This window comes from Neolamprologus brichardi, chromosome 14 (assembly GCF_056152115.1).
Source record: "Neolamprologus brichardi isolate AB-2024 chromosome 14, ASM5615211v1, whole genome shotgun sequence".
Taxonomy (NCBI): Eukaryota; Metazoa; Chordata; class Actinopteri; order Cichliformes; family Cichlidae; genus Neolamprologus; species Neolamprologus brichardi.
In genome coordinates, this window is record NC_142117.1 from 22,132,448 (window position 1) to 22,156,679 (window position 24,232).

Here is a 24,232-nt window from a genome sequence, read left to right on the forward strand (position 1 = left end):
TTAAAGAAAGCTGAGAAGGAAAAAAATAAATATTTAACTTCCCATAAATTTGGCGTCATAAAACACAACATGAACTTTTGAAAGTTTTATTGTTGATACTGTTATTGTTGGTCTCATTGCATTTACCGTTTATAATTTTATTTCAGAGATTTTTTTTTTCTGTTTGTACAACTCCTTCAGACTGCATTATAATAAATGCACAGTTTGTCAGACACATAGTAAATTTTGCCTTTATTGTATTTATTTCTTAAATAGATTTGAGATTTTCCTATATATTTAACATTATCATGAAAACGTGAAACCCATGCACTATGTTCAACCAGGCTGTTCTTCAGCTTTTTCAGTGGCTTCAGAACTCTTCTCTCTCAGAAGTTCTTCAAGATGAGAGAATAAAGATGTTTCTCTGTGCTTCCTCTGAAGTTTCTCAATTTCCTGTTTGTATAGATCAAAATCAGACACAAAAAAACAGTCCCTCACTCACTCACTCACTCACTCATTCACTCACTCAGACAGATAGATTATAGACTTACATCTTCAGAGAGCAATCCTCTGCTTGGTTTGTGAAGTCTCTGAAGCAGTGAGGCAGCATGAGAACCACACCAAGTCTCATTCATGTTCCTTGTTGAAGCATCTTGGTTCTGATACCAAACACACAAACTGGCATCCTGTTCAGATGAAGAGGCACCCAGTCTAGCCTGAAAGAGCTCACCCAGACATTCCTGGAGTACCTATGACATGGCATGAAGTAAATTCAATTAGTTTAATTAATTACAACAAACACTGTCATAGAGCAAAAGACATCCAACCTAGAATCGAACAATAGGTAACCTGAAATGTAAAGTTTGGCTTTAAAGCGAAATCAAAGCTCATTAAAGGCCTTTTTTATATCAAAAAGAAAAAAACAATTTAATTCATGCACACTTAGTGTGTTTGCACCTTGAAAAAAAGTCTCTGGAAGGCAGAACTGGAGTCAGAGCTCATGTCTTTAATTTTGATATGGGACAGACAATGGAGTAGCAGGAGAGAGAAGCCTCCAACTGAGAGCAACCTCTGGCGACGGACAAAGAGAGTTTCTGCGGCTTCCTGTCAACATACATCAGAGATTTACACTCTAAACTAGATTTAATTGGAAAATTTAATATATATATATATATATATATATATAGTTCTAAGTTTACCTGATAAAAGAAGGAATTTCTGAAGACATTGTTGAAATAGGTGTTGTTTGGGAGACTAGATGCTATCTCGATTGAAATGACTGGAGTCTGTTAAAAAAGAACAATTTTATTTTCCTATAACATTCCAGCTTAAGTTCAAGCCATGCTAATGTTAAAAAAGACATTCAGACAAATGTATGCATGGATTCAAATATATCCAGTATATAATTAATAACTGAACATGTAATAGATAAATAGCTATATTTAGGCGAAAGGAAAAGATATGAAAAAAACAAAAAACAAAACAGCAAGATTGAGATTTCTGGACAACAGTCACTGATTAAGAAAATCACAATGTCTAGCCCACGTAGGATACAGCTTCTGTCTGCTGCCTTGAGCTTTTTCTCCTGTATTATAAATAGGATAAAAACTATGAGGATAAGATGGTGCGTTTTCCCAGCACACCTTCAAACCATGCTCTTTTTATGCCCAGTTGGTGAATTGAGTTGAGTTATATTCAAAAACACACATTTTATGAGGTCCCAGTGACCCTGGCCTTAGACCAATATTTTTTTAATCCTTTCATCCACAAGAAAACATTTGTGGGATTTGTAAGGAAATCCCGTTGTGATTTTCCTGACATATCAAATGGTATAGACATGATTTCACATAACAAAGGGCCAAAGACTACAGCTTTTAGTTGTTTCACAGTACGCAACCGAGTGAGAGTGAAGCTTTGACACTAACCAGTTTTAGCTTATGCAGAGTGTGCATCAGGAACAGTCCATGCTGATAGACAAGAAACTCTCTGGGCTTCAGGACTGACAGCTCCAAAGGAATCAGCTCACCTTCACATTGCCACTGAGCATCGAGGACATCGACAAAACCTTTGCCTCTGTCTAGGCACCACACAAAAAACAGTACATTGCATTTTAGTGGATATAGTTAGAAAACAAGAACAACCAAGGTTGTGTTTCCCCCCAGATTCATTCTGTAAGTGACACATGATAAGGGAAAGGAAAAGAAATTCATTACCCTAAACCCCAAATTGAAAGCTATCTCAAAATATTGTTTCGTATGTGTGAGTTCTTGATGTCAATTAGAAGACTTTTTTTTATTGGTTAGGTTTAATTTAGTTCTATCTGTGAATTTCGATAAGCACATTCAGTGGTTAGCAGATCATCTGTATGTTTGTTTGTTTGTCAGGTCTTGAAATCTTCCGCTTAACCTCAACAAAACCACACCTGCAAAATTTCCCGTATAAGTCATATTGTGAATGCACCCTGCATGCACATCAAAGAACACATCTCAAATACCTTTATGTGTGAAAATAATTTAATCAAACTGTTCAAATGTAACTCTGATTCAGGAGGTCTTTCTTCTGGGGGGGGGGGGGGGGTTTCTTTATCTTATTTTATTTTTTTACATTGAATGAACATTCTCACAATAACAAAATAATCTTGCCTGATCTACATGGATTTTATGCAACTTGCCAGTAAAACATGCTAATGAAATTTTGAGCCATCGAGATCTTTCAATCAGACTTTAATTCAAACAAATTTTAATTTATTGAAGTCATCACATTATATTTGAATAGAAAACAGAATAATTTTGAAATGAGTTTAATATGTATGGTGCTTAAAACAGATCCTTTGTAGTCAATCTTTGATGAAGGAACAACTCAAAGTAAGTTCAAATGAATAGATGAAATTATAACCCCTAAAATATAAGACTGTATATTTGTACATGTTATTTTTTTGTCTAAATACTGTTCATAACTAACAGTTAAAGTCAGTCATGATCACTAATGTGATGCTTGTCAAGTTAAACACACTGTAGAATCTTTAGCATCACTTATTAAAAGTTTTAAGTGAGTTTATCTATATATGTGAACCTTAAACTTCCTTCTTGATTAGAGAAAATCCTAAATGAATTCAGACTTGTGAACCCAATTCCTGGTTTTTTACTTTGTTTGTTTGTTTTGTTTTGTTTTTCCTCTGCTGAAACACAGGACAAGAGGAGGTAACAGCAAGGTTGAGACTTCTGAGATGTATGATGCTCACAAGGCAATCAAAGAGGGGAAGAAAAGCCCATTGGCCAGACAATTTAATGTAGACTGTGATGGTTTTGTCTTTTTGTTAGTAGTATAAAAATAATAAGTGAAGCTTTGACAGCAACCAGGTTTAGTCTATGCAATGTTTGTAAAAGTCCATGTTGGAAGTCCGGAAAATCTGTGGGTGTCAGAACTGACAGGTCCAATAGGAATTTTTCCCTCTCTTTGAATACAACACAAGAATTTTAGTAACTATAGTTTGAAGACAAGAAAGAACAAGCTGGTACTTTTCCTATACTCATTCTGCAAGAAACCAGACCGCGAGGGAAAAGACAAGAAGACTGAAAGAGAAAATAAACGTTTTCTTCCAAAGACTGAACTGCTGTCTAAAACATAATTTAATGTGTTTAAACTGTCTTATCTCATTTAGAATGCCTTTTTTTGGTTTGGTTCAAGCTCAACACTGTGCATACATTGTGCTGCAGACTGTATTTTTAGCACAAGACATCAATAGGTGTTACTTGTCAGTTATTGGAATCTTCTGCTAAACCCCAAAAACCACATCTGCAGTTTCGTGTATCATTTTGTGTCGTGCGAAAATGTGTGTTGTTTCAGCAATGGAAAAAAAATCAACCAGAATGTATATGACATCAGTGTTTGTTCAATGAATAAACATTCTAACAACACCAAAACAATCGTGCTTGATTCACAGATGGATTTTACTATTCTAATAACATAAGAATCACTTTATCAACTACTGTTACAAGTGTTAAAATGTGGGACAATGCTGTGGAAAGTCCCAAGCAAGCAAAAAAAAGGAAATGGATGGAAGGGAAGTTCCTAAACTGAAAAATCAGTAATTGCTTCCTTATCTTATAGTATTGCTATGATGTATTCAGTTAACAGTGTGTGGAGCATATCAGTATCTTCTCAACAGCAATGCAAAATATAGTTTGCATGTGTGTAGTTGAGGCCGATGCATGATTGCTCTTACTGCTCAGTGTATGGTTATTAAAATTAACATTGTCTTAGCAGAAAAAGTATACTTCTATCTTTAAAAGTACTCAGAAATTAAGAGCTATTAAGACTTAAAGGTAAGCTATCATTAACCAAAGCATTTACCTTGGGAATTCTTTAGGTTGGTCAGTAGCAGTGCTAATGAAACGGGAGTGAGGAAGGATATGAAAATACACTTGACAGTTGGAAGAACATCCATCACTTAGGCTTTTGTATTTTTAAAAAAATAAAATAAAATAACTAGCATTTGTTCTAACAAGTTATCAGCCAGAAAAATACCATAAAAGCGAGCTCTCAACTAGCTTCCTGTATTGTGGTTACAGTGTAATGGTCAGTGGTTTTGTGGACTCATTTCGAGTTTTCTCACGATTACTATTAAGAGTTTTCAGTTTGTCTGTCATTTTTATTTTTTAAGTTTTGTAACAATAATAATAATAGTATCTAATCCCGCTAACTGCATGTCTTTGGACTGGGGAGTAAGTCAGAGTACCCAGAGAGAATGCACATGGGAAGAACATGCAAACTCCAGCTAAACCCCAGTTAGGTGGATTAGGGTATTGGTGGATCCAAATTGTGACATTGTGATATGCGTGAAAGTGAGTGTGAATGATTGTCTGCATCGTTGTGTTGACTGGCAACCTGTTCAGATACCCTGCCTGTAACCCTATGGTAGTTGGGATAGGCTCCAGCACTCCAAAGACACTATTAAGGATAAGTGGAGGAGAATGAATGGATGGATAACAATAACAATAACAATAATAATAACTTACATTTGTATAGCATAGACAATATAGAAATAAAGAAACAAAGGACTAGTTTTGTTTGTTGGTTGATGATTTTTTTTGCTCTCTGAGCTCCATTACTTTCTGTTTCTCAGTTTATATTCTGGTAAAGTCTCTGTATTCAGTGTTTTCCTGTTTAGTTGGTTCCTATTGTAAGTAGTTGATAGTCGTTTGTGTCGTGTGCCTACAATTTACTTTCACTTTTGTTTATGGACTTTTCTACAACCATATTATTAAAAGCATGTTTTTGAGTTCAATTAAGGCTGTTTTTTTTTATCTGCATTTGGATTCAAATTCTTTGGAACTGGGTTGGATTAAGGATATGCAGCAAGGATATTAAGGATATGCTCAAACATCCGCAGCAAATATGTGCTGTTGTCATGTGAATATGAATGGACTAAAATCTCTGAGAAATGTCCACAGAGGCGGCCCCTGAGTCCACAGAGAGACAAACAGTTCAGGCGGGCGGCCGCGTGGCCGGCGGCCGAGACGAAACAGTTCAGGCGGGCGGCCGCGTGGCCGGCGGCCGAGACGAGACAGTTCAGGCGGGCGGCCGCGTGGCCGGCGGCCGAGACGAGACAGTTCAGGTGGGCGGCCGCGTGGCCGGCGGCCGAGACGAGACAGTTCAGGCGGGCGGCCGCGAGGAAGGCGGCCCCTGAGCTGGTCCGGTGGGCGGCCGCGAGGAAGGCGGCGGCGGCCGCTGAGCAGGTCCGGTGGGCGGCCGCGAGGAAGGCGGCGGCGGCCGCTGAGCAGGTCCGGTGGGCGGCCGCGAGGAAGGCGGCGGCGGCCGCTGAGCAGGTCCGGTGGGCGGCCGCGCCGGCGATGACGTCCAGAACGTGGCTGGGGCAACGGTGCGGCAGCCGCAGGACCAGGCGAAGCGGAGGCTGGCGACGCGGCAGCCGCCGGACCAGGCGAAGCTGAAGCTGGCGACGAGGCTGAGGCCGGACCCGGCGAAGCTGAAGCTGAAGCTGAGGCCGGACCAGGCGAAGCAGAAGCTGAAGCAGAGGCTGAGTCCGGACCAGGCGAAGCAGAAGCTGAAGCAGAGGCTGAGTCCGGACCAGGCGAAGCAGACGCTGAAGCTGAGTCTGGGGCTGGACCAGGCGAAGCAGACGCTGAAGCTGAGTCTGGGGCTGGCCCAGGCGACGGCACGGGAGCCGGGGGTGACGGAGCCACAGCTTTAGGGCCAGCGGGCGCGGAAGCCCCTGGCTGGAGACAGGCAGGGCCAGCGGGCGCGGAGGCCCCTGGCGGGAGAGCGGCCGGGCCAGCGGGCGCGGAGGCCCCTGGCGGGAGAGCGGCCGGGCCAGCGGGCGCGGAGGCCCCTGGCTGGAGACAGGCAGGGCCAGCGGGCGCGGAGGCCCCTGGCTGGAGACAGGCAGGGCCAGCGGGCGCGGAGGCCCCTGGCTGGCAAGCAGGAGGGCTCACAGCTGGCTCTGGGTGCTGTGGCTGCAGGTCCGGCGACTGGACTGACTGGACGGGAGGCGACTGGACTGACTGGACGGGAGGCGACTGGACTGACTGGACGGGAGGCGACTGGACTGACTGGACTGGAGGCGACTGGACTGACTGGACTACAGACTGGACTGACTGGACTACAGACTGGACAGACTGGAGGACGGGAGGCGACTGGAGGACGGGAGGAGACTGGACTACAGGGGACTGGAGGACGGGAGGAGACTGGACTACAGGGGACTGGAGGACGGGAGGAGACTGGACTACAGGGGACTGGAGGACGGGAGGAGACTGGACTACAGGGGACTGGAGGACGGGAGGAGACTGGACTACAGGGGACTGGAGGACGGGAGGCTGAAGAGCAGGTGAGTGAACTGACTGGAGTGGGGAAGCTAAGGGATGAACAGAGGTTGGCGATGCTAATGGCTGAGCTAATGACAGAGTTACCGAGGGGGATAAGATGGCGGCCTGGGCTAATAAGGCTGGTGCCTGAGCAGGGGACACCTCAGCTAGCCTAACCAGGGACAGTGCGAGGGCGTGAAAGGTTGGATCAGGAGGTGGATGAAGAGGTGAAGTAGTAGGTGGGCCGGTTAGCTCTTCCAAGCCTCCAGGGAGGTCAGGCTGGGTTGAGGCTGCCCTCAGCCTGGGCGCTGGGACAGGCACGGGAGGTGGCTGGACACCAGTCACCCCCACCCGGGAAACAAGAGTGGATGTGGAGGTAGACTGCGTCGCAGCTGCCTTCCTCCTGGGAGCTGGCACCGGTGTGGGTGTAGGCCGGGCCCTAGACATCTGAGGGGGTGAAATGGCTGAAGAAGAAGGCCAAATCTGGGCTGCCGTGCTGGTGGGGAATGGCTGAGTGACGGGTGTGGAAATGGTGACCGGGTGTGTGCTACTGGCAGGTTTATCAGAGTTCGGTCTGTTTCTTCTGCCACCACGATTTACAGTCTTTGCGGGAGCACAGCAGAAAAACTCTTCCCAGTCTACATCATCCAGGAGGGAATCTCCCCATGAATCGGAGATGAGTCCCTTAGTGAATCTGGGTGAAGTGTCAAATGAGGAGGGTGGAAAACAAGTACCGGAACTCACCACCGGGAGTTGTTGACAATAGTCCGTGTTATGGCGGCGTGTGCGCCGCTTTCTCCGGGAAGAGGAAGCGGCCGGGGTGAACAGCTGAGCCTCTGGCGCGGTAGCCTCCATTGAGCCGAGGTGGGAGGCGTAGCCGCGGTGTCGTGGCGAAGGTGGAGGTCCGGCGAATGAGGCGGCGGGTGTGTGAACGAGGAGCGGAGCGGCGAGAGAGGGAGCGGCCGAAACGCGGCCTGAAACGTCCGCTCTCCGCGGCAAATGCTCCGGGGCAGGTGAGGCAGCAGGTGGGGGAACGCGGCGTCTCCGAGGCCCGCCCAGAGCCAGGCGAGTCCCCTCGAAGACGTGCTCTCTCTCCGCGGAGAGCCGCTGTTTTCCCCTGACCAACTCTGCCCAACGGTAAAGCGCTGCCACCTGCCGCTCGTTGAGGTCCGAGTCCGCTGGGTCCCAATCGTGTCTTCGTGGCACGGGTCGTGTCATTCTGTCAGGCGTTGTGTGGAGGCGAGGAAGAAGGAACCCAAACGCAGGACTCACAGGTAGGTGAAGACTGGTGGATGTTTATTATAAGGAGTGGAGGAACAGAGGGTGAACGGACACTGACTGGCTGGAACACTGAATGGCTGACTGACTGAGAGAACACGGGGAGGACAACATCACACGAACATCATCAATGACACGACAAAGAACGAATGGAAACAGAAGACTTAAATACACAGACTGATGAGGATGATAATGAGAGACCGGTGAGTACACAGCTGAACATAATCTGGCTAATGGCACGAGACGAGGTGACAGGAACAAACAGGAAGTGACGAAATAAACTGAACGTGAACAAAACGGAAAGCACTGGGTCACCGACCCAGGAACCCTGACATGCCGAATCTATCTCATAAAGAGTTATGGAAGCAAAAAGGGATCCAACCAGGCATAGAGTTTTAAAAGAGTTTTAAAATAAAATTTCCATCTGTGATGGAGCATGATTTAATTGTGAAACTGTGATTGTGCAACAGCTGAGCACATGGTCTGAGGTGCTCTTGACTCAACCTGTCTGTGTTGTTACACTTTCTGCCAATCAAATAAAGGTACATAACTGCATCTAAGAGTGTGTGTGTGTGGGGGGGGGGGGGGGGGGGGGGGGTAGGGGTGGGGGTCTGTCTTCTTTGGACTATTACTGCCAGAAGAAGAGGCCAAATGCTGTGCCAGCAGAGAAAAACACTCCATCTGTTCCCCAGTGACATCCTAATGATACCCAGTCCAAATTTATTCTCTCGGTTAGTTTAAATGTTAAACTGGCCGAATTTCTGGGCTACTCTAACAAGCTTACCAGCTCACAGCAGTAGACACCTATTTATATTTATCAAGAGAATTGAACTCGACAGATGTCAACACAGTCATTATGCAAGAAACATCTCCTGGATGCACTGTCACGCATTTTCACTCATGTATCCTGGGGTCATCAGGTGTCTCGCAACATGATACACCCTTGCTCAGACAACCTGGTCTGCGGTGATCAGGCCCCGTCTTGCACCATCAGCTACCCACGGATCAGCCCTCTGAAACCACAGCCACCTTGTGGCTTTCTATGCTGCTTCACTCACAGCCTGGATGGCCCTCTTCTTGGCTGCCCCGGACACATCCAGCCAGCACAGGACTTTGCAGAGTGATCGCCCTGCAAAACCCCTACAACCCACTTCTATGGCCTCAGAAATAATGATCATGTCTGGTCGGAGGGATATTTTTTCAATGTGCTGTGGGAACTTCAGCTGTTTACCCAGGTCAGCCTGAAGCTGCAAATCAGAGACGTTGTTGAGGAGGCCGGTTGTTAAATGTAGGCGCACCTGGGGTTTCTCTCCAGACTTAATGAAAGAGATTGCCTTCCTCGGAGCATGACGGTGCTTGCTGGTCCTGATTGATGCTGACAGATGTGAACAGAGTCAAAGTTTGAATTGTGAAAGATTTTACATCTGTGACAGCAGATGTGCTGTCTGCTGCCATTGTGTGGGTGGAAGTGTAGCAGCTCAATGCAGCATAAGAATTGCAGCCCTTCTCTCTTGAATTTGCTCCAGAATGGAAAAATCAGTTCTTGTGAAAGTGTCAATAATTTTATTCTTTTTTCTCAAAGAAAGTTTCATGGTTCCGTGTTTCCTTGATATAACAACACTAAAGATTCTGATTCTGATACAACAAAAGTCAGAGTGAAAAATGATGCAGTAAGTGAGTCCATTTTGTCGAAATTTCATTGAAGCTACTCATAAGTTTGGATGGCCCCCATGTGTTTGTATGCATGGCTGACAACATGAGGGCATGCTCCTTATAAGGTGTCCTGGGTTATTTCCTACCAGATCTGGCCTACGGCATTACAAAGCCTCTGGACAGTCTGAGGTGCAACATGATAGCATCACACGAACACGAACATAATCCCCCAGAGGTGTTGTATTGGATTTAGATTAGGGTGCAAGTGGGGGTACAAGCAGCATAACGTTCTCCACGGCTTCTCCAGACCGACTCATGTCTGTCTTCATGCTCTGGGTCTTTCTTGGTGCCCTGCCAATTCAGCTATTGTATTGCAAATGCCAGTCAAGCTCCACGGTGCAGGACTGTGAACACTGGGACAACAGGACCCTCAGGGCACCCTCATGAAGTCTGTTTCTAATCATTTGGTCAGAGAAATTCATTCGTGGCCTGCAGAAGTTCACATTGTAGGGTCTGGCAATGCTCATGTGTAATACTTTATCTTTTATGAGTAACGAAAACAACAGTACACAGTATACAGTGTTCATGGTCGATTTAGCGACTGCAAGAAACCCAAGTCTTCTGAGCACAATATGAGCACGAATCATACTCCCACCACCTGTGTTTGGTTTTCATCAAACATAGTGCTGTGCATTATAGCCAAACATTTCTACTGAAACGTTGTGGTTTCTTCAGATACAACATTTAAACCCTAAACCATGGCAGCTGGTTTTTAAACACATGACAGCAAAAACAGAGTGTAAGAATGAATTTTACTTTTTTCATATAACTGTCCACCGATATAACTAATTACTGTTTTAAATATTATTTATTCCTTGAATGTACAACGAACATCAAAACAAAGTACCTCAAGTATAAAAATGATCATTGTGCAGAACTACCTATTTCCAATTATATTATATTATATTATATTATATTATATTATATTATATTATATTATATTATATTATATTATATTATATTAGAATCAAATGCATGTTTAAATCCAGAGGATTCTAACAGGCTTATTATCTGATTTATATTCAAAATTAATAATCTAAATTGCAACACAGCCAGTAACAAAAACTTAAAAATGTAGGCGAGCAGAAAGTACAATATTATCAATCACAAAACACTGTTTAAGTAATGGACTTAGAAACTTAAAAACATATTTATTATAACATAATGCATAATCATGTTGTCATCATCTCTCTTTTTGCATTTCCTGTCCTCCTTTCTTTGTACAGAGTAAGAAATCCACTTGTCTGATCTTGGTGGCAGTGCCATTTCCTGTTGTCAGTACAGAGGGGGCTGCTGCTACCTATTCTTTTATGCGGATGTTTTCACACCTGCCTCTTTGAGTTCGCACCCATTGCTTTTTCTCACGCTATATTTCTTCCAAGCCCACATACACAAACAGATCTTGAAGTAGTATTTATGATCATTTGTTTTCAGTACTATAGTGTCTTTTACAAATGCGCATACAGACCACTCCTCCTCCTAACCAATAACACACACATCAGCAGCTTGTCACAGTGGTTAGGATAGAGATACTGCCTTTTCAGAAATAAGTATTGTAAGCTGGTACTAACGCACATAGCTGTGCTTATGTGGTAACCTCCATTTGTACCTCAATGGTACAAATGGAGGTTACCACAATTTGGGTTGCACTTGACTTTATGTAGGTATGTGTGTGTCAAGCACCGCCATGCGCATGTCCCTTCTGGTATTAGCAAATACACTTCCTTCTTCTAGTATAGTCCTGTGATCCATTTTACCTAATGTATGTTATTATTCACTAAATGTACTTATTGTACTACAGTCTGTGATCTTCTTTTGTCTTTGCCTGTCCTCTTCTACTTCGCAGCTCTAAGTCTCAGATCCTCTTTAGGATGTTATCATGCAATACCATCTGTTGACTGGCACCATAGTAAAGAAGCTCAGCTAGGTGCTGCACTATGAAGCGAGTTTGATATCCATGATATACTTCTGTTATCTGTCAGTTACATGAAGGTGATTATATACTTGATAGAACAACCCAAGCTTTTCCACAGAAACACAGCTGTTGTTAGCTAACAGCTAGCTAACTTTGATGTAAATCCAACAAGCTTTGTTTTATGATCTTAAATAAAAGGTTATAGAATAATAAAATTGTTTAGAGTTTCATTATAGTTATAACAATATCAATTTTGATGTCACAATGTTTCTGCAAAAGAGGTCTGATGGGAGTTTCTTAATTAAATGGCGTTGTCCTAGAAGCCAAACACACTAACATATGGAGAAAATCTCTCCCATCTGGTCTTCATTAAACAGCAACTAAAACACATGTGGGCATTGATGAAATCCTATCAACTGTTTAATACCAACCTACCTGAGTCACATTATCTGTAACATTTTAGATAAAGTATGTGACACACTAGCTAGCTGCACAGCAATGATCCAAATGATCTGCACATCTTATTCTTCAAACATGATGGTTGATTCATCTAAAAATATCTAGCTACCACCTGAGCCACGCACACATGCATAAAAACTTCATTTATAGAGTTTACCTTTCTGATTAAAATCAGGTCACTTAAAGATTAGCTTTCATCTCTTTAGTGCTTGAATGTCTATAAATTACAGTTAATGATTATGCTATCTAAAAGTGTCCTAATGTGAGCTGCTTCATACAGTTGGTGACTGTAATCGAAACAACAAACTCAAATCTTTCCAACTTACTCGCTAGCTCTCCTGCAAGAAGCCCTGCCTTGGAGGCCCAACCCTTTAGCTGCAGCTCCACACCCTTCAACAGCTGGAACAGAGGAGAGAGCTCCAGCAGCCTTGTCCACTCCTCCTCTAAGAAACAGAAGAAGAATGGTTGGCGGTTGGTATGTCTTATCCCTTGAACATTTAAACTGTCCTATTATGGCATCATATCATAAATACCTGGAACTGTGGGAACAGCGATGTGTGTCGACTGAGTGGATCCTTTCATATGCTGGCTCTCTGTATGAGTAAATTAAAACATAATTGTTATTATTTTGTGACTATTTTTAATTCACCTTCTGACTGAAAATTTTAAAAGGAAGTTGTTACCATTCTCTGATCTGTGTAGTATGAGGTCAGTATGTGTGCTCTGTCTCACCCTGGGAGTGAATGCCAGAAGATCCAGTTTGTCTCTGCGAGTTGTGTGTCACTGCCGAGCTGGCTTGTAGCCCGGTGTCCTGAGATTGAGCAATGTTCACAGTCTCCCTGAAAGACTGGGTTGAGATTCCTTTGAGAACGCACAAAGAAACGTGTTGAACCATGTATTTAAGCTGCAGAGGTTTGATATGCAAGTTGCTTGCACATTATCTCAGGGTGTGAAAGAAAGCAAAAATGAAATCCTGACCAAAAAAGCAAGAATATTATTAGCGAAGATGAAAAGGCCACAAAAATTACTGATAAAACCCTCAGTTGACTTCACCTTTGTGTGAACACATTGCTGATGTTCGGGTAAGGAACGCCTGATAAGGAACTGGTAAACTAAACTTGCTTCATAGAAATACCCCAAGTTAATATTTGGACACAGCAATCAAATACAGTCACAGGAATTAAGACTTTAAAACTCCTTAGGTTTTAATTAGTTGTTTTTTCCTCTTGCATTGTATGGTATTGCCATGAAAGCATCGGGGGGGGGGGGGGGGGGGGGGTGTGTATTCCTAACCCTGGACATAATATGTTTAAATAGAATGACCTAGGAATTAAGTTCCCTTTAAAAGAAGACTCCATTGCCATGGCATTGTCATGGTCTATACCCAGTGTTTCTGTGTTTCAATGTTCATCTTAGTTTAATCATTTGTATTTCTAGTTCGTTGTTTCTTGTTCATTTAGTTTGTTCCCTCTTGTGGCTCCATGTTTAGTCGATATGTCGATCATGTATGTTACATTCTGGCTCCCATGTTTGTCTCTCGCTCCCTCTGTTCTGTTCTGTGTCTTATTGTGTGTGTCTCATGTTTCCTGTTTTGTTTTGATAGTTCCTTGTTCATTGTATTCAGTTTTGCTTCCTCTCTGTCTCATTACGTTAGGTCTGATCCAGCTGTTTCTCATTCCCTTGTTACCCTCAGTCTTTTGTCTGTTGTCACACCCTCCCACATTGCTCTGTGTTCTCCATTGTTCCTTGTGTTTTCAAGCTTTCTCCCTAGCTCCATGTCCTGGTTCTTGTTCCTACTTCCTTGTTCTCAGTTTCCAATTTTAGGTTTTGTTTTCATGTATTTAGAGTGTTTTGTTTTGAGTCTTGTGTTTTGATCCAACTCCTGCCTGCTGCACAGCATCTCATGACATCCATACCATATACATAGGCTTAAAATAAAATATAAAATAAAATAAATACAAAATCAAAGGGGAAACCATGACAAGTGACTTACACAATATGTTGTTTGCTCAGTAAACGTTTTATTATCTTAGTGTTTTCTCTTTTGGGGCAAAGATTACTCCGAAACTTAGCCAGCAGGTACATTTGTTTCACTGCTTTAAATGCTTTAATGTGTTTTTTGGCATATTGAACATATTTGTATGCTTATATGCATTATTTCTACATATACACTCATATGGCACATACCTTTGACGACAGGCACGGAGGCTGTCCAGACTCTAGATGTACTCTCCAAACCATATGCCTGCTTTGTTGACAAACCTAAAACATTAAAAATCCAACTTTAGAAGTCTGTACATTTTTGAATTATGGCACAGTTTTCATAATTTTCCCACTGTACGACATCACAGAGGATTTTTAAAGTAAAGGATCAGGATTAACAAAAGTATCGTTTTAGTGATTTAAGAATTAAAGCAATTTTTGTACATGGCTTGCCCCACCCCACTCCAGGTCATGTGAGGCCTCCTATTCCCTAACTCTCGGTTCCAAACAGATGATGCAAGGGAATAGACCAGCATTAGAGAAGAAATTAAAAAAACAAAAGAAATTCTCACAGAGGCAGTAAAAACTTTAAGAGTGCCCAAATCAATAATCTGGTACATTATTTAGAAAAAAAGAACACACTGGTCAGCTCAGCAACACCAAAAGGCCAGAACACCAAACAAAAGACAACTAAAGTGAATGATGACAGAATTATTTCCATGGTTATTAAAAAAACAGGGCATACAGTGAGATATGTAGCAGGAGGTAGATGTATCAGTATCAAATTCTAACGTTAAGAGATGCTCTCATTAATGCAAATACAGAGCAGAAGACTTTCATCAAGTATTCAAGTATTAAAAACTGATATTTAAAACTATATATACTATATAGTTTTAAATATCAGGGGTTTTTTTAATTTAGTTTTCTAATTACTTTTGGGAAAAGTAATAATAAAGTAATAAAATAATTTTCAAACAGTGAATCCAATTCAAAATTGGCAAGGCAAAATTACAAAAACTATGAAACTGTCCAAAAAAGAACCCCATCGGCCTAACTGTACTTTATATCATCTAGTTTGGTCTAGTCCCACGGTACGATTGTTTTATTTTTAACTTTTGCTGTGTTATTATTAAAGGTGTCAATTTTTATGTCTTGGAAATGTCCTTGAGTGTTTGAAATGCAGAAATATTATTTGTTATTATTGTTATTAACATTAAATGTTGATTTCATTGCTTGTTAAGTTCAATGTACTACAGAGAAATAAGGCTGTCTCAAAGGCCTCTGTTGTTCTGTAGAACATTTTTAAAATGTGGGAGTTAAAATAAGCATGAGCTCTGGAGATTGTCATGATTGATTGTCTTGGGTTGTGGTCATGTGACCAGTCACAGGTGATTTAAGATCCCTGATTTAAGATGATGAAAAGCAGGTGTGCTCAAAATATCACGCACTGCTAAGATACAGGAAATAAGTTGATAAGTTGAGTTCTGCAGTATGCTTTTTTGTGTCCTTATGGGTTTTTTTGGGCCCAGTACTTGCATGGATGGTTTTTCTGTTTTATGCAAAGACTTTATATACAAACATCTTAAACTGGCACATCCAATGGCATGTAGAAAAGCCGAAAATTGCCTTTATTTAACTGGAAATTGTGCTTTCTTCAGGGCAATCTGTAGTATATTTTATGTACCAGAGATGTGCTGATTGCATGTGTTGGAGGAGAATCCAGCTGGCTGTTTTTCTTCAAGGAGCTGGTTCAGTCTCTCGAGCAGAGGCAAAGCCTTCTGCTGAAGCAAACCCATGATCTTCACATTCGGTTTGTATCCACTGTACTGCACCAGGCCATATTCCTTGAACCAAAACTTCCCACACAGTACAGCCTAGACAGTCAAGCAGAAAAACATAACTGTTACACAATCTATGCATTTATACAACAAGAGTGCAATCTTGAACCAAAGCACCACACTGTCTTACTTTTACCTTCTAGTTTACCTTGAAGACCTAGAAGGATTGTTAAAATGACCCCACTGTACACTCCTACAAAGTTTTATCAAAGATTTATCAGGATTGATTTAAAAGTTTATGAGTTGCCATGCAAACTCTACCAGCAAAGCCATAACTTTGATAGTGAAGAGATTAAGCTTGCTTTCACCTCACTTTGGCTGTTTACTAAAGGTTCAAACAAAACTGAGAGCAAAATAAAAGATAAAAATATCTGTTCTGTTTTCTGCTATTTTTATTTCTTTTAAGGGGTTTATTTATATTCAGTGTTCTTTATTCACCTGAGCAGTGTCTGCACGGAGCAGCGAAAGGTGTCTGACAAAGTGAAGTGGATTAAGAGCGGCCTCCAACTCAGTCTGTCTGGAACAACACTGCTCCACCAGCTCTCTCTGTCTCAGCTCTCTGTCCTGCAAGAAAAATAATGACAGCCTTGTTACTTACAGTGTTAGAGAGTGCTTTTCACAACAAAGAGCTGGCGTTTGATTGATTGATTGAATCTTTATTTTGAACATGTTAAAAAAGTGCAACAACATAGAATTAAAAGAGACAAATAAACAAAGCAAAACAAAAAGAAAACGAGCAACCACAACTACAAATAACTTTCATGTTCAAAAAGGAGCAGGAAGAAGCATGAGCTTATTTAATCCCACCCCTTTTCCACTATCTAGTAATCTATAGACTACAGAAATACCTCCTTGCAATTACATTATATGTCATGTGTATTTTTTTTTTAAATTATTATTCTTTTTTTTTCTTTTTTATATATATACACATATGTTTCTATCTATCCATACATACGTATATACACATACGCACATATACACATTTTCAATAACCCCATTAACACCTCAAAGGATACACAACCTACAAATATATATATACCCATACCAACATACCCGTGCACCCGCACACACATGAAAATATTAGACAAGAACACCCTATCAAATCTCTACCTCTTCCCTGTACCCTGTTAAAGTTTAACTACAAGACGTTCCAAACCTCTCTATAGCATACATTTTTTACTGCTGGCATAAAAGAGGAAGTGGCCTAACGGTGTCACTCACACAGCTGAAGTGATAGGAATAAACCATAAAGCAACTGTTCTTACTGTAGCATGAATGTTTGTAGACCAATCTCCTGCCTGTGCCATCCATTTTTCCTGTTCCTCCTGCAGCTGATCCATATACATGTCCAATTTATCAAGGCCAGAGAGGAGCTCTGAATGCCAAACACACTGCTGATCCCATTCCTCCTCATCACCTGTTCCCACAGATGGAGAAACATAAGCTTAAATGCCTGCCAAACCAAATAAAAAGAAAAATAATATATTTAATTAATTAGTGTGCTGTGAGACACTGGCACGGAACCACTCTTCTTTGGAAAGCTATGAATATAAGTGCACTGCAGGTCATGACTATAATTTCCTTCGTGCTTTCATTCAACCCTACCAGCTTGCCAAATAATTTACCTAATGTGAGGATGTGCAGAACAAGTGGAGGCAGGATCAGAGCCAAGCGCGAGTGCTGAGCTGCTCTCCTCTGGGCCTCTGTCTGTGCTGAATCCTGCAGCTCCATGGCTGCTTCCCTCAGCTGCTTCCCAGACCACTGGGCCTGAAACAGAGTACAGACACTGTGAATGAGAAAAAGATGCACATATTTGCACAATGACACTAAAAAGCCAAATGCATGCACATATCCCCATTCTAAGGTGCAGAGAACAGACACACACTTTCATATCTTCATGTAGAGGAACATTGAGGAGGAACAACATTTTCACTTGCAGTGCAGGGAAAGAAATTGAAAACTTTATTTTCCAGTGTTTGCTCCAGATTCATTTGCATTATTTGTAAATGTTAAAACAGCTCAACTCTTTGAATTTCTTGCTCTATACTTCAAGTTAAGGCTCTATAAGATATTTAGAACCAGAAAGGAAACCGTTCCTGCTGACCTGATAAGAGTTTACGTCTGTGACTCTGAAGAAACACTGGGACAGAGTCGAGTCCAGATCAGTTAGAATATCTTCCTCCCGCTGCCTCTGTTGCTGCCAGTAACCGTTTCGCACACACACCTCTCTTTGAAGTGCCTCCACCTGGCAGGAAGAAATAAAATATATATATATCACCCAGAAGAAGGGGGAATTTGTGAAAACATCTATCTGTTACCTGCACACTGTCAGTTTGATCTCTAATCATTAACCAGTAGGAAGACGTGACTGGCACAACATTTTTTCTAGATGCGTCCAGCCTTGCCCCGACGACTGGGGCCAACAGCCCTGTCACTGGGTCAACAGTCTGAGATCCATAACGGATCGCCACCAGTCCTGTGAAGTATAACAGCATCAGTAAGCAGAACTTCCACAATGCTGTAATGTTTAACAGAATTTAATTGGAGATCATTTATCTGAAATTTCCTGAGTAGGACTAAACTTCAAACGCTCCTGTGCCGGTTCTTGGTTTAGATACGATTCACCTGCACTACAAGCTGTTAGTTCTCATTCTCACCCTTCTTTTTTCAAGTAATTCCTCTGTCATTAGTACATGGGGATCCGCCAGGCCCAGGAGCTGCTGCCAGTCTCCTCTGAAGCCTTCCCCAAACTGCAGCTTCAGTTTATACTCACACCACCTGCCATTATCTCCTAGACATGCTATCAAACCTAAATGAGGATGCAGTCCTAGCTAGTGAAAAGCCAATTAGACAAGATTAGGTTTTATACTATATATCAAAAGCATGTTTTCACAATACCTTTTCCATTTGGGTCCTCCATGGTCCCTGCCAGTGGTATTGTTTTCCCAGAAACAAGATCAGTCTGAAATCCCAGGATTGGTACACTAAGGCCAGATCCTAAAGGATCAGGATACTCCACCCCTAGCAAAGCCGGTACACATATATCTGAACCTGGCAGAGGCATCTCTCCTGGTATGAACAAAACAGGAGCGTGTTATAGAAGAAGAAACAAATGCAATCATTCAAGTTCTGTCAACTAACATATTTCTATCAAGGCTTTTTAACCAGTGTTAAAAAGAATGAATTTTTACATTCATTACACATAAATGCAGACAAAACCTTTTTTAAATGAAACATGATCATGATTTCTCGAAACATCTTACAAAACATGTTAAACATCATGAGAAGTGAACCTAATCACCTTAATGATTATCAAGGAAAAAAGGTCAAACACTGCAGTTGTGGCAACTACAATGGGAAAGTCAAACAAACTCACTGAAGATATACAAAAAACTGTAGATTTATATAAGTTGGGAAGCTCTCTTGGAGCCTTTTCAAGCAGCTGTAGATTCCAAGACTTGTACCATGTTATTCGAAAGTTTATATAAACCTGTGACTGTTTATGGGCAGTTGAACAGATATTGAAATCCATGCCATAAAGTTCCCAGTGCACAGTTTCTGTGCTGATGTTAATGTCAGAGAAGGTTTGGAGCTGTGCAGTTATTGAGCGAGCAGTAAGTAGCTCACCACTTAAAGACCTCGTTCTGTAAGTTGACAAGGTCTGACACTTCATGACTGTGTTGTTGTGGTTGTGGTACACTAATGCCACTTACAGTTTGTCATATCTAGGGGGGAAGAAATGTCTTGTTGCAACCATGCCATCCCGTTACTGTAAACTACTCAAATTCAGTGAACTCTTTATAAAATCCCATTCCTTTATTAGCATTTTTGTAGGTGCTTCATTTTATGGAGCTGTGAGTGTGGGACTGAAAAACATCTGAATTCAAAGATTAACATGTAAAGGTCAAAACTCTATGCAAAGCCTTTCTGGAATTTCTTAATATGTGTAGTTTCCTATTGTGCAGGAAACTGTTTGACTCCCTCACAAAGGCTGCGTTTTGGTTTTTGGCCTAACACTCTCTCTGGTTACCAATCAGCTATTTCTAATTACTTGAATTCAGGGCTTTGTACTACTGGAGAAACACGTTTCCATGCCTGCAGGAGACTGCAATGCAAACTATGTAAATCAAAACTGGATTATTTCTGGCTCTTGTGCATACTGAATTATAAATATGCTTTATCTGCAGCTAAGGTAATATGTTTCTTTTACATAACCAATAGCAACAAAAAGTCAAGCATACTTCTCGGCGCAGCAGCCAAATTTAGCTTAGAGGTTTAACATTACTTGGGTTAACTAGAGGCTGGCCTGTCTGCTGTAAAAAGTTAAATGTCTCTTAATTTCCAGCTGAAAAAACAGACACTGGCCATTAAACTAACGGTCACTTTGATTTCTCAAATTGTGAAAAATCTGTTATGTTTGATTCTAACCATTCTCTAATAATCAACACATGAACAATATCACCAAAACACATTTTCATAAGGTTTTTTAGGTCAAGGTTTTTTAATTCAGGTTGTTTTCTGTGTCGGAAAAAGGTCATATGAAAAAAGTGAGGCATGAGTCATTCTCCTTGGGCTAATGACTCATTTCCAAAAGCCATATTACGCTTCAGGTTTTATGGGTTACTAACGTTGTTCCACTAAGGAGGAGCCAATAACTGAAAGACGTACTCAGTCCTTAGCAAATGCTTTGTGTATTTTATATGTGTGTGTGTGTGTGTGTGTGTGTGTGTGTGTGTGTGTGTGTGTGTGTGTGTGTGTGTGTGTGTGTGTGTGTGTGTGTGTGTGTACAATATCTGCTTTGTTTTATTTATTTATTTATTTATTTGTTTGTTTTTTTTGAGACAGGCTCCTTGTGATATATAAAGGTCATGTAAAAAAAACAACAACTTTAACTTAGTAAATGTCATTGTCCTGGAGCTCTTCTTCACTTCCAAAACCTAATTTAAACTTTGAAAACAGACATGGACAGACAAATTACCCATGAAATGTTTCTCCTTTGTTTTCAGCAGCAGTAGATATTTACTCACTTTTTATAGAAACACCCAAAAAGCAAATCAAATGGTGTGCATATTCCCATGTGCAATACAATAAATAAAATGGCTACATCTTCCTGTTTTCAAAAGCATGGACTTTGAGGGGTGTGTATCACAATGGGCTGTGCAAAAATAAACGTTGAACAAGATTCATTTTATGCATCTATAATTTGGAATTGAGTGTGACTCGGGCACCCCACACCTTGCAAACCTATGATTCACACCACCACAATTATTTCATATTTGTGACACGATGGTAGGGATGATTCACACCACTAACAACAGTTCACAGTTATATGAAGTCATTTGTCACAGAAGAAAGGGTGTGACAATGTGAATTGTATTGTCTGTGTGACATTAACCCCTGGTGGGACAAAGGGTTATCAGAATTCAAGTTTTTCCTAATTAATAAATCAAAGAAACCTTCTTTCTTATTGTTGTTTTGTCAAGATTAAATTCTACTCCATTACAAATTACTGGTAACAAATTAAAAAAAAACAAAAAAAACTACTATGTTATTTTTTGTATTATTTTTTTGGGCACTTTTAGTTCTATGATTATCAAAGTTCCGAACTATACTCTCATGTATTTTAAGTATGAATTACACTATTATGATGATGCCTTTAAAATCAACAGTTCCCTGTTAATGGTGCCAATTAATATCCACACCATTGATTTTTGCAGTAAATACATTAGGCTTTGCATGTCTCTGTGTTCTACTTCTACTAATGTGCAACACTTTTCTGCTTTGGTGATTTTGACCTCAGTCTTAAAAGTAGGTTAGCTCATGAGTTTCATTTTGCACACTTGGGGAAATCCAAGCTGTGGAGCCTAAATATCCTTTGACTTATTTTCACATTTACAGTTTATGTAAATCTTCTTTGTATTTGCTCCCACTTTATCTCTCAGTTTCATTTTCCCCTGACATGCAATTATGAGATATTTCTCATCACTGCTACGCTGACGATACTCTGGTGCAGCTGGGTGTTAAAGCCTGTGACCTTAGCATGCTGAGATCACTAAATGACTCACAAGATTATATCAAAAACAGAATGTCTCAGAAATTTTCTGCAGCTTAATTATATCAGGAAATAAATCCTGTGTTTTGCTGACTCCCTGATGGATCACATTAAGCCCCCTACAAACAGTCATAGGTATTGCTTTGATTGTAACTTAAGCTATTTACATCAACTTTCAAAAGTAAATACAAAATAGAAATAAATCTATATTTAAAAGATATAAAGGCCTTTTCACGTCTTTGTCTCCTCATCCCTACAAATATTTCAACAGCCTCTTCCCCTGCCTCAATTAAAAACACATTAATTGCCTCCTGAATGTACAGAACTTGGTTGCCATGACTACTGAACAAAAACCAAAAGCAATGACAACATTTTATCAGTACTTACACCTTTGGTGATTTTTTTTAACCATGTTCATCAATTATGAGCATTTTGATCGTGTTATGTTTTCAGTATCTTGTGATCAGAGATGGACAATAACGTGTTTCTGTAATCCAATTACTTTTTCAAGTAACGAGTAATTAGATTACTGTTACTTTCTCATGAACAGGCTGCGCTACTCCGTTACTAAACCATGATTGTTTGTAAGAGTGTCTCATGACAATGACGTACGAGCGTGCAACGTCCATGGCAACAACAGACGTGTGTAGATCAGCAATGGATAATATGGAGCACGGGAGAGAGTACGACCGTGCAGCGCTTAAAGCTTGGAAGTACTGACATTACTTTGAGTTTGACTCCGTAAAAAGTGACACAAACATTAGTGTCTGATGTACACTCTGCGTGGGAATAAAACTTCTTTCTACAGCAAAAAATGGAAACTTCAAATCTGAGCAAGCACCGAGCACGCTGTAACGGAAATGTGAAATTCACAGAGAAACCCCCAGATCCCCCCACAGACATGACCGCTGCAGCACCAGACCACACTCCTGCTAAACAGGTGAAACTAGATGTAAAAGTGACAGGATTTTGTGTTTTATTATTTGCTGTCTTTTACTTGCATCTATTTGAAAGAGTGAGTATAAACACAAAACATTATTTTATATGCTCGAATATGCAGAAAATAGGTTTAAATGTTAAACAAATTTCTTCAGGTGAAAGACTGTTGCGTATAATTTAATTTTTGCTTGATGCAGTGTGCATAAAGTTAAAAATTAAAACTAAGTAAACTAAGTAAACTAAGTAACTAAGTAATAAGTAATTAATTACTTTTGAAAATAAGTAATCAGTAAAGTAACAGGATTACTTTCTTGGAGAAGTAATCAGTAATTAGTAACTATTACTACTTGCATTCTTGTGTAGGTTGTAGAAATAAAAGTAAAACTGTATGCTTATGCAACCTTCGGTTGTTCTTGGCCTCTGCACAGAAGTGTGTATTTCAGCATTCTTACTATTTATGTTTGCTACAGTATCAAGTCTGAATCTCTCTTCTCTGAGAAATGACTTCATTAAACTTTCTGAAGTTAGTAATAAGTGCATTTCAATAGGCTGAGTAATAGACCAACACCTCGTAATTCTTCCTTTCAGCAACCAGACTGTTTGTGGTAGATGGTGAGCAAAGATTAAGATGAAAAGCTAAAAGGAGATTGAAATGCTAACTTTTTTTCCATGTGGGGAAATGTATTTTTAGTAAACTTAGAGAAGCTAAACGTTTAGAGAGCACCTAAAGGTAAAAGATAAGAGCTTCTCAAGAGAGAAAGAAGCAACAACAAAAAAAGGAGAGAAGAAAAAATGTTTTGTTTTTTTTTTTAAACTGTTTTGTACTGCCCAAAACAAACTATTCAAGCATTTCCTCACCCAGAGTCCCTCCATCCTGCTGCAGACCCATGGTCCACTCCTGCAGGATCTCCAATCTGGTCTGCAGCTGTAGTTGACAGTGCAAACTCCTCCCCCAGGCCTGCTGGAGCTCTTTGGCTGCAGTGAGAAGATGATCTTGTTGACTACTCCCTCTGTCACTGCCAGGTTGGGACTGCACATGTTGCAAACTTTGATCTGAACCCCACTCTTCAGTTAGTGGCTTCAGCACATTCAGTACTTTGAACAATGCTGCCAGAACCTGTGAGACACAAATCTTACTCTGACTCCAAAAATGTTTTTATTTTTGAATCAAACATCTGCTATTATCTGTTTCATTTGTTTTGTTACATAGAAACAATTACATTTTATCATATCGATACTTATTATGTAAATGCAA

General features: G+C 40.8%; 1 protein-coding gene across 1 annotated transcript in view; it reads right to left on the reverse strand.

Moving 5' to 3' along the window:
- Positions 1-203: 203 nt before the first annotated feature.
- Positions 204-24,232, reverse strand: part of LOC102788825 (uncharacterized) — a 32,558-nt gene continuing 8,529 nt past the window's right edge. Inside the window, exons 16-32 of the mRNA XM_087851517.1 lie at positions 23,836-24,094; positions 18,885-19,055; positions 18,305-18,462; positions 18,091-18,231; positions 17,612-17,753; positions 17,252-17,403; positions 16,425-16,550; positions 15,833-16,022; positions 14,353-14,427; positions 12,898-13,026; positions 12,699-12,758; positions 12,492-12,608; positions 1,905-2,056; positions 1,179-1,265; positions 937-1,083; positions 531-728; positions 204-432 (exon numbers count right to left, since the gene is read on the reverse strand). Coding sequence (XP_087707643.1) covers positions 316-432; positions 531-728; positions 937-1,083; positions 1,179-1,265; positions 1,905-2,056; positions 12,492-12,608; positions 12,699-12,758; positions 12,898-13,026; positions 14,353-14,427; positions 15,833-16,022; positions 16,425-16,550; positions 17,252-17,403; positions 17,612-17,753; positions 18,091-18,231; positions 18,305-18,462; positions 18,885-19,055; positions 23,836-24,094 — 2,421 coding nt within the window. The 3' untranslated portion in view covers positions 204-315. The remainder of the gene's footprint in view (positions 433-530; positions 729-936; positions 1,084-1,178; positions 1,266-1,904; positions 2,057-12,491; positions 12,609-12,698; positions 12,759-12,897; positions 13,027-14,352; positions 14,428-15,832; positions 16,023-16,424; positions 16,551-17,251; positions 17,404-17,611; positions 17,754-18,090; positions 18,232-18,304; positions 18,463-18,884; positions 19,056-23,835; positions 24,095-24,232) is intronic.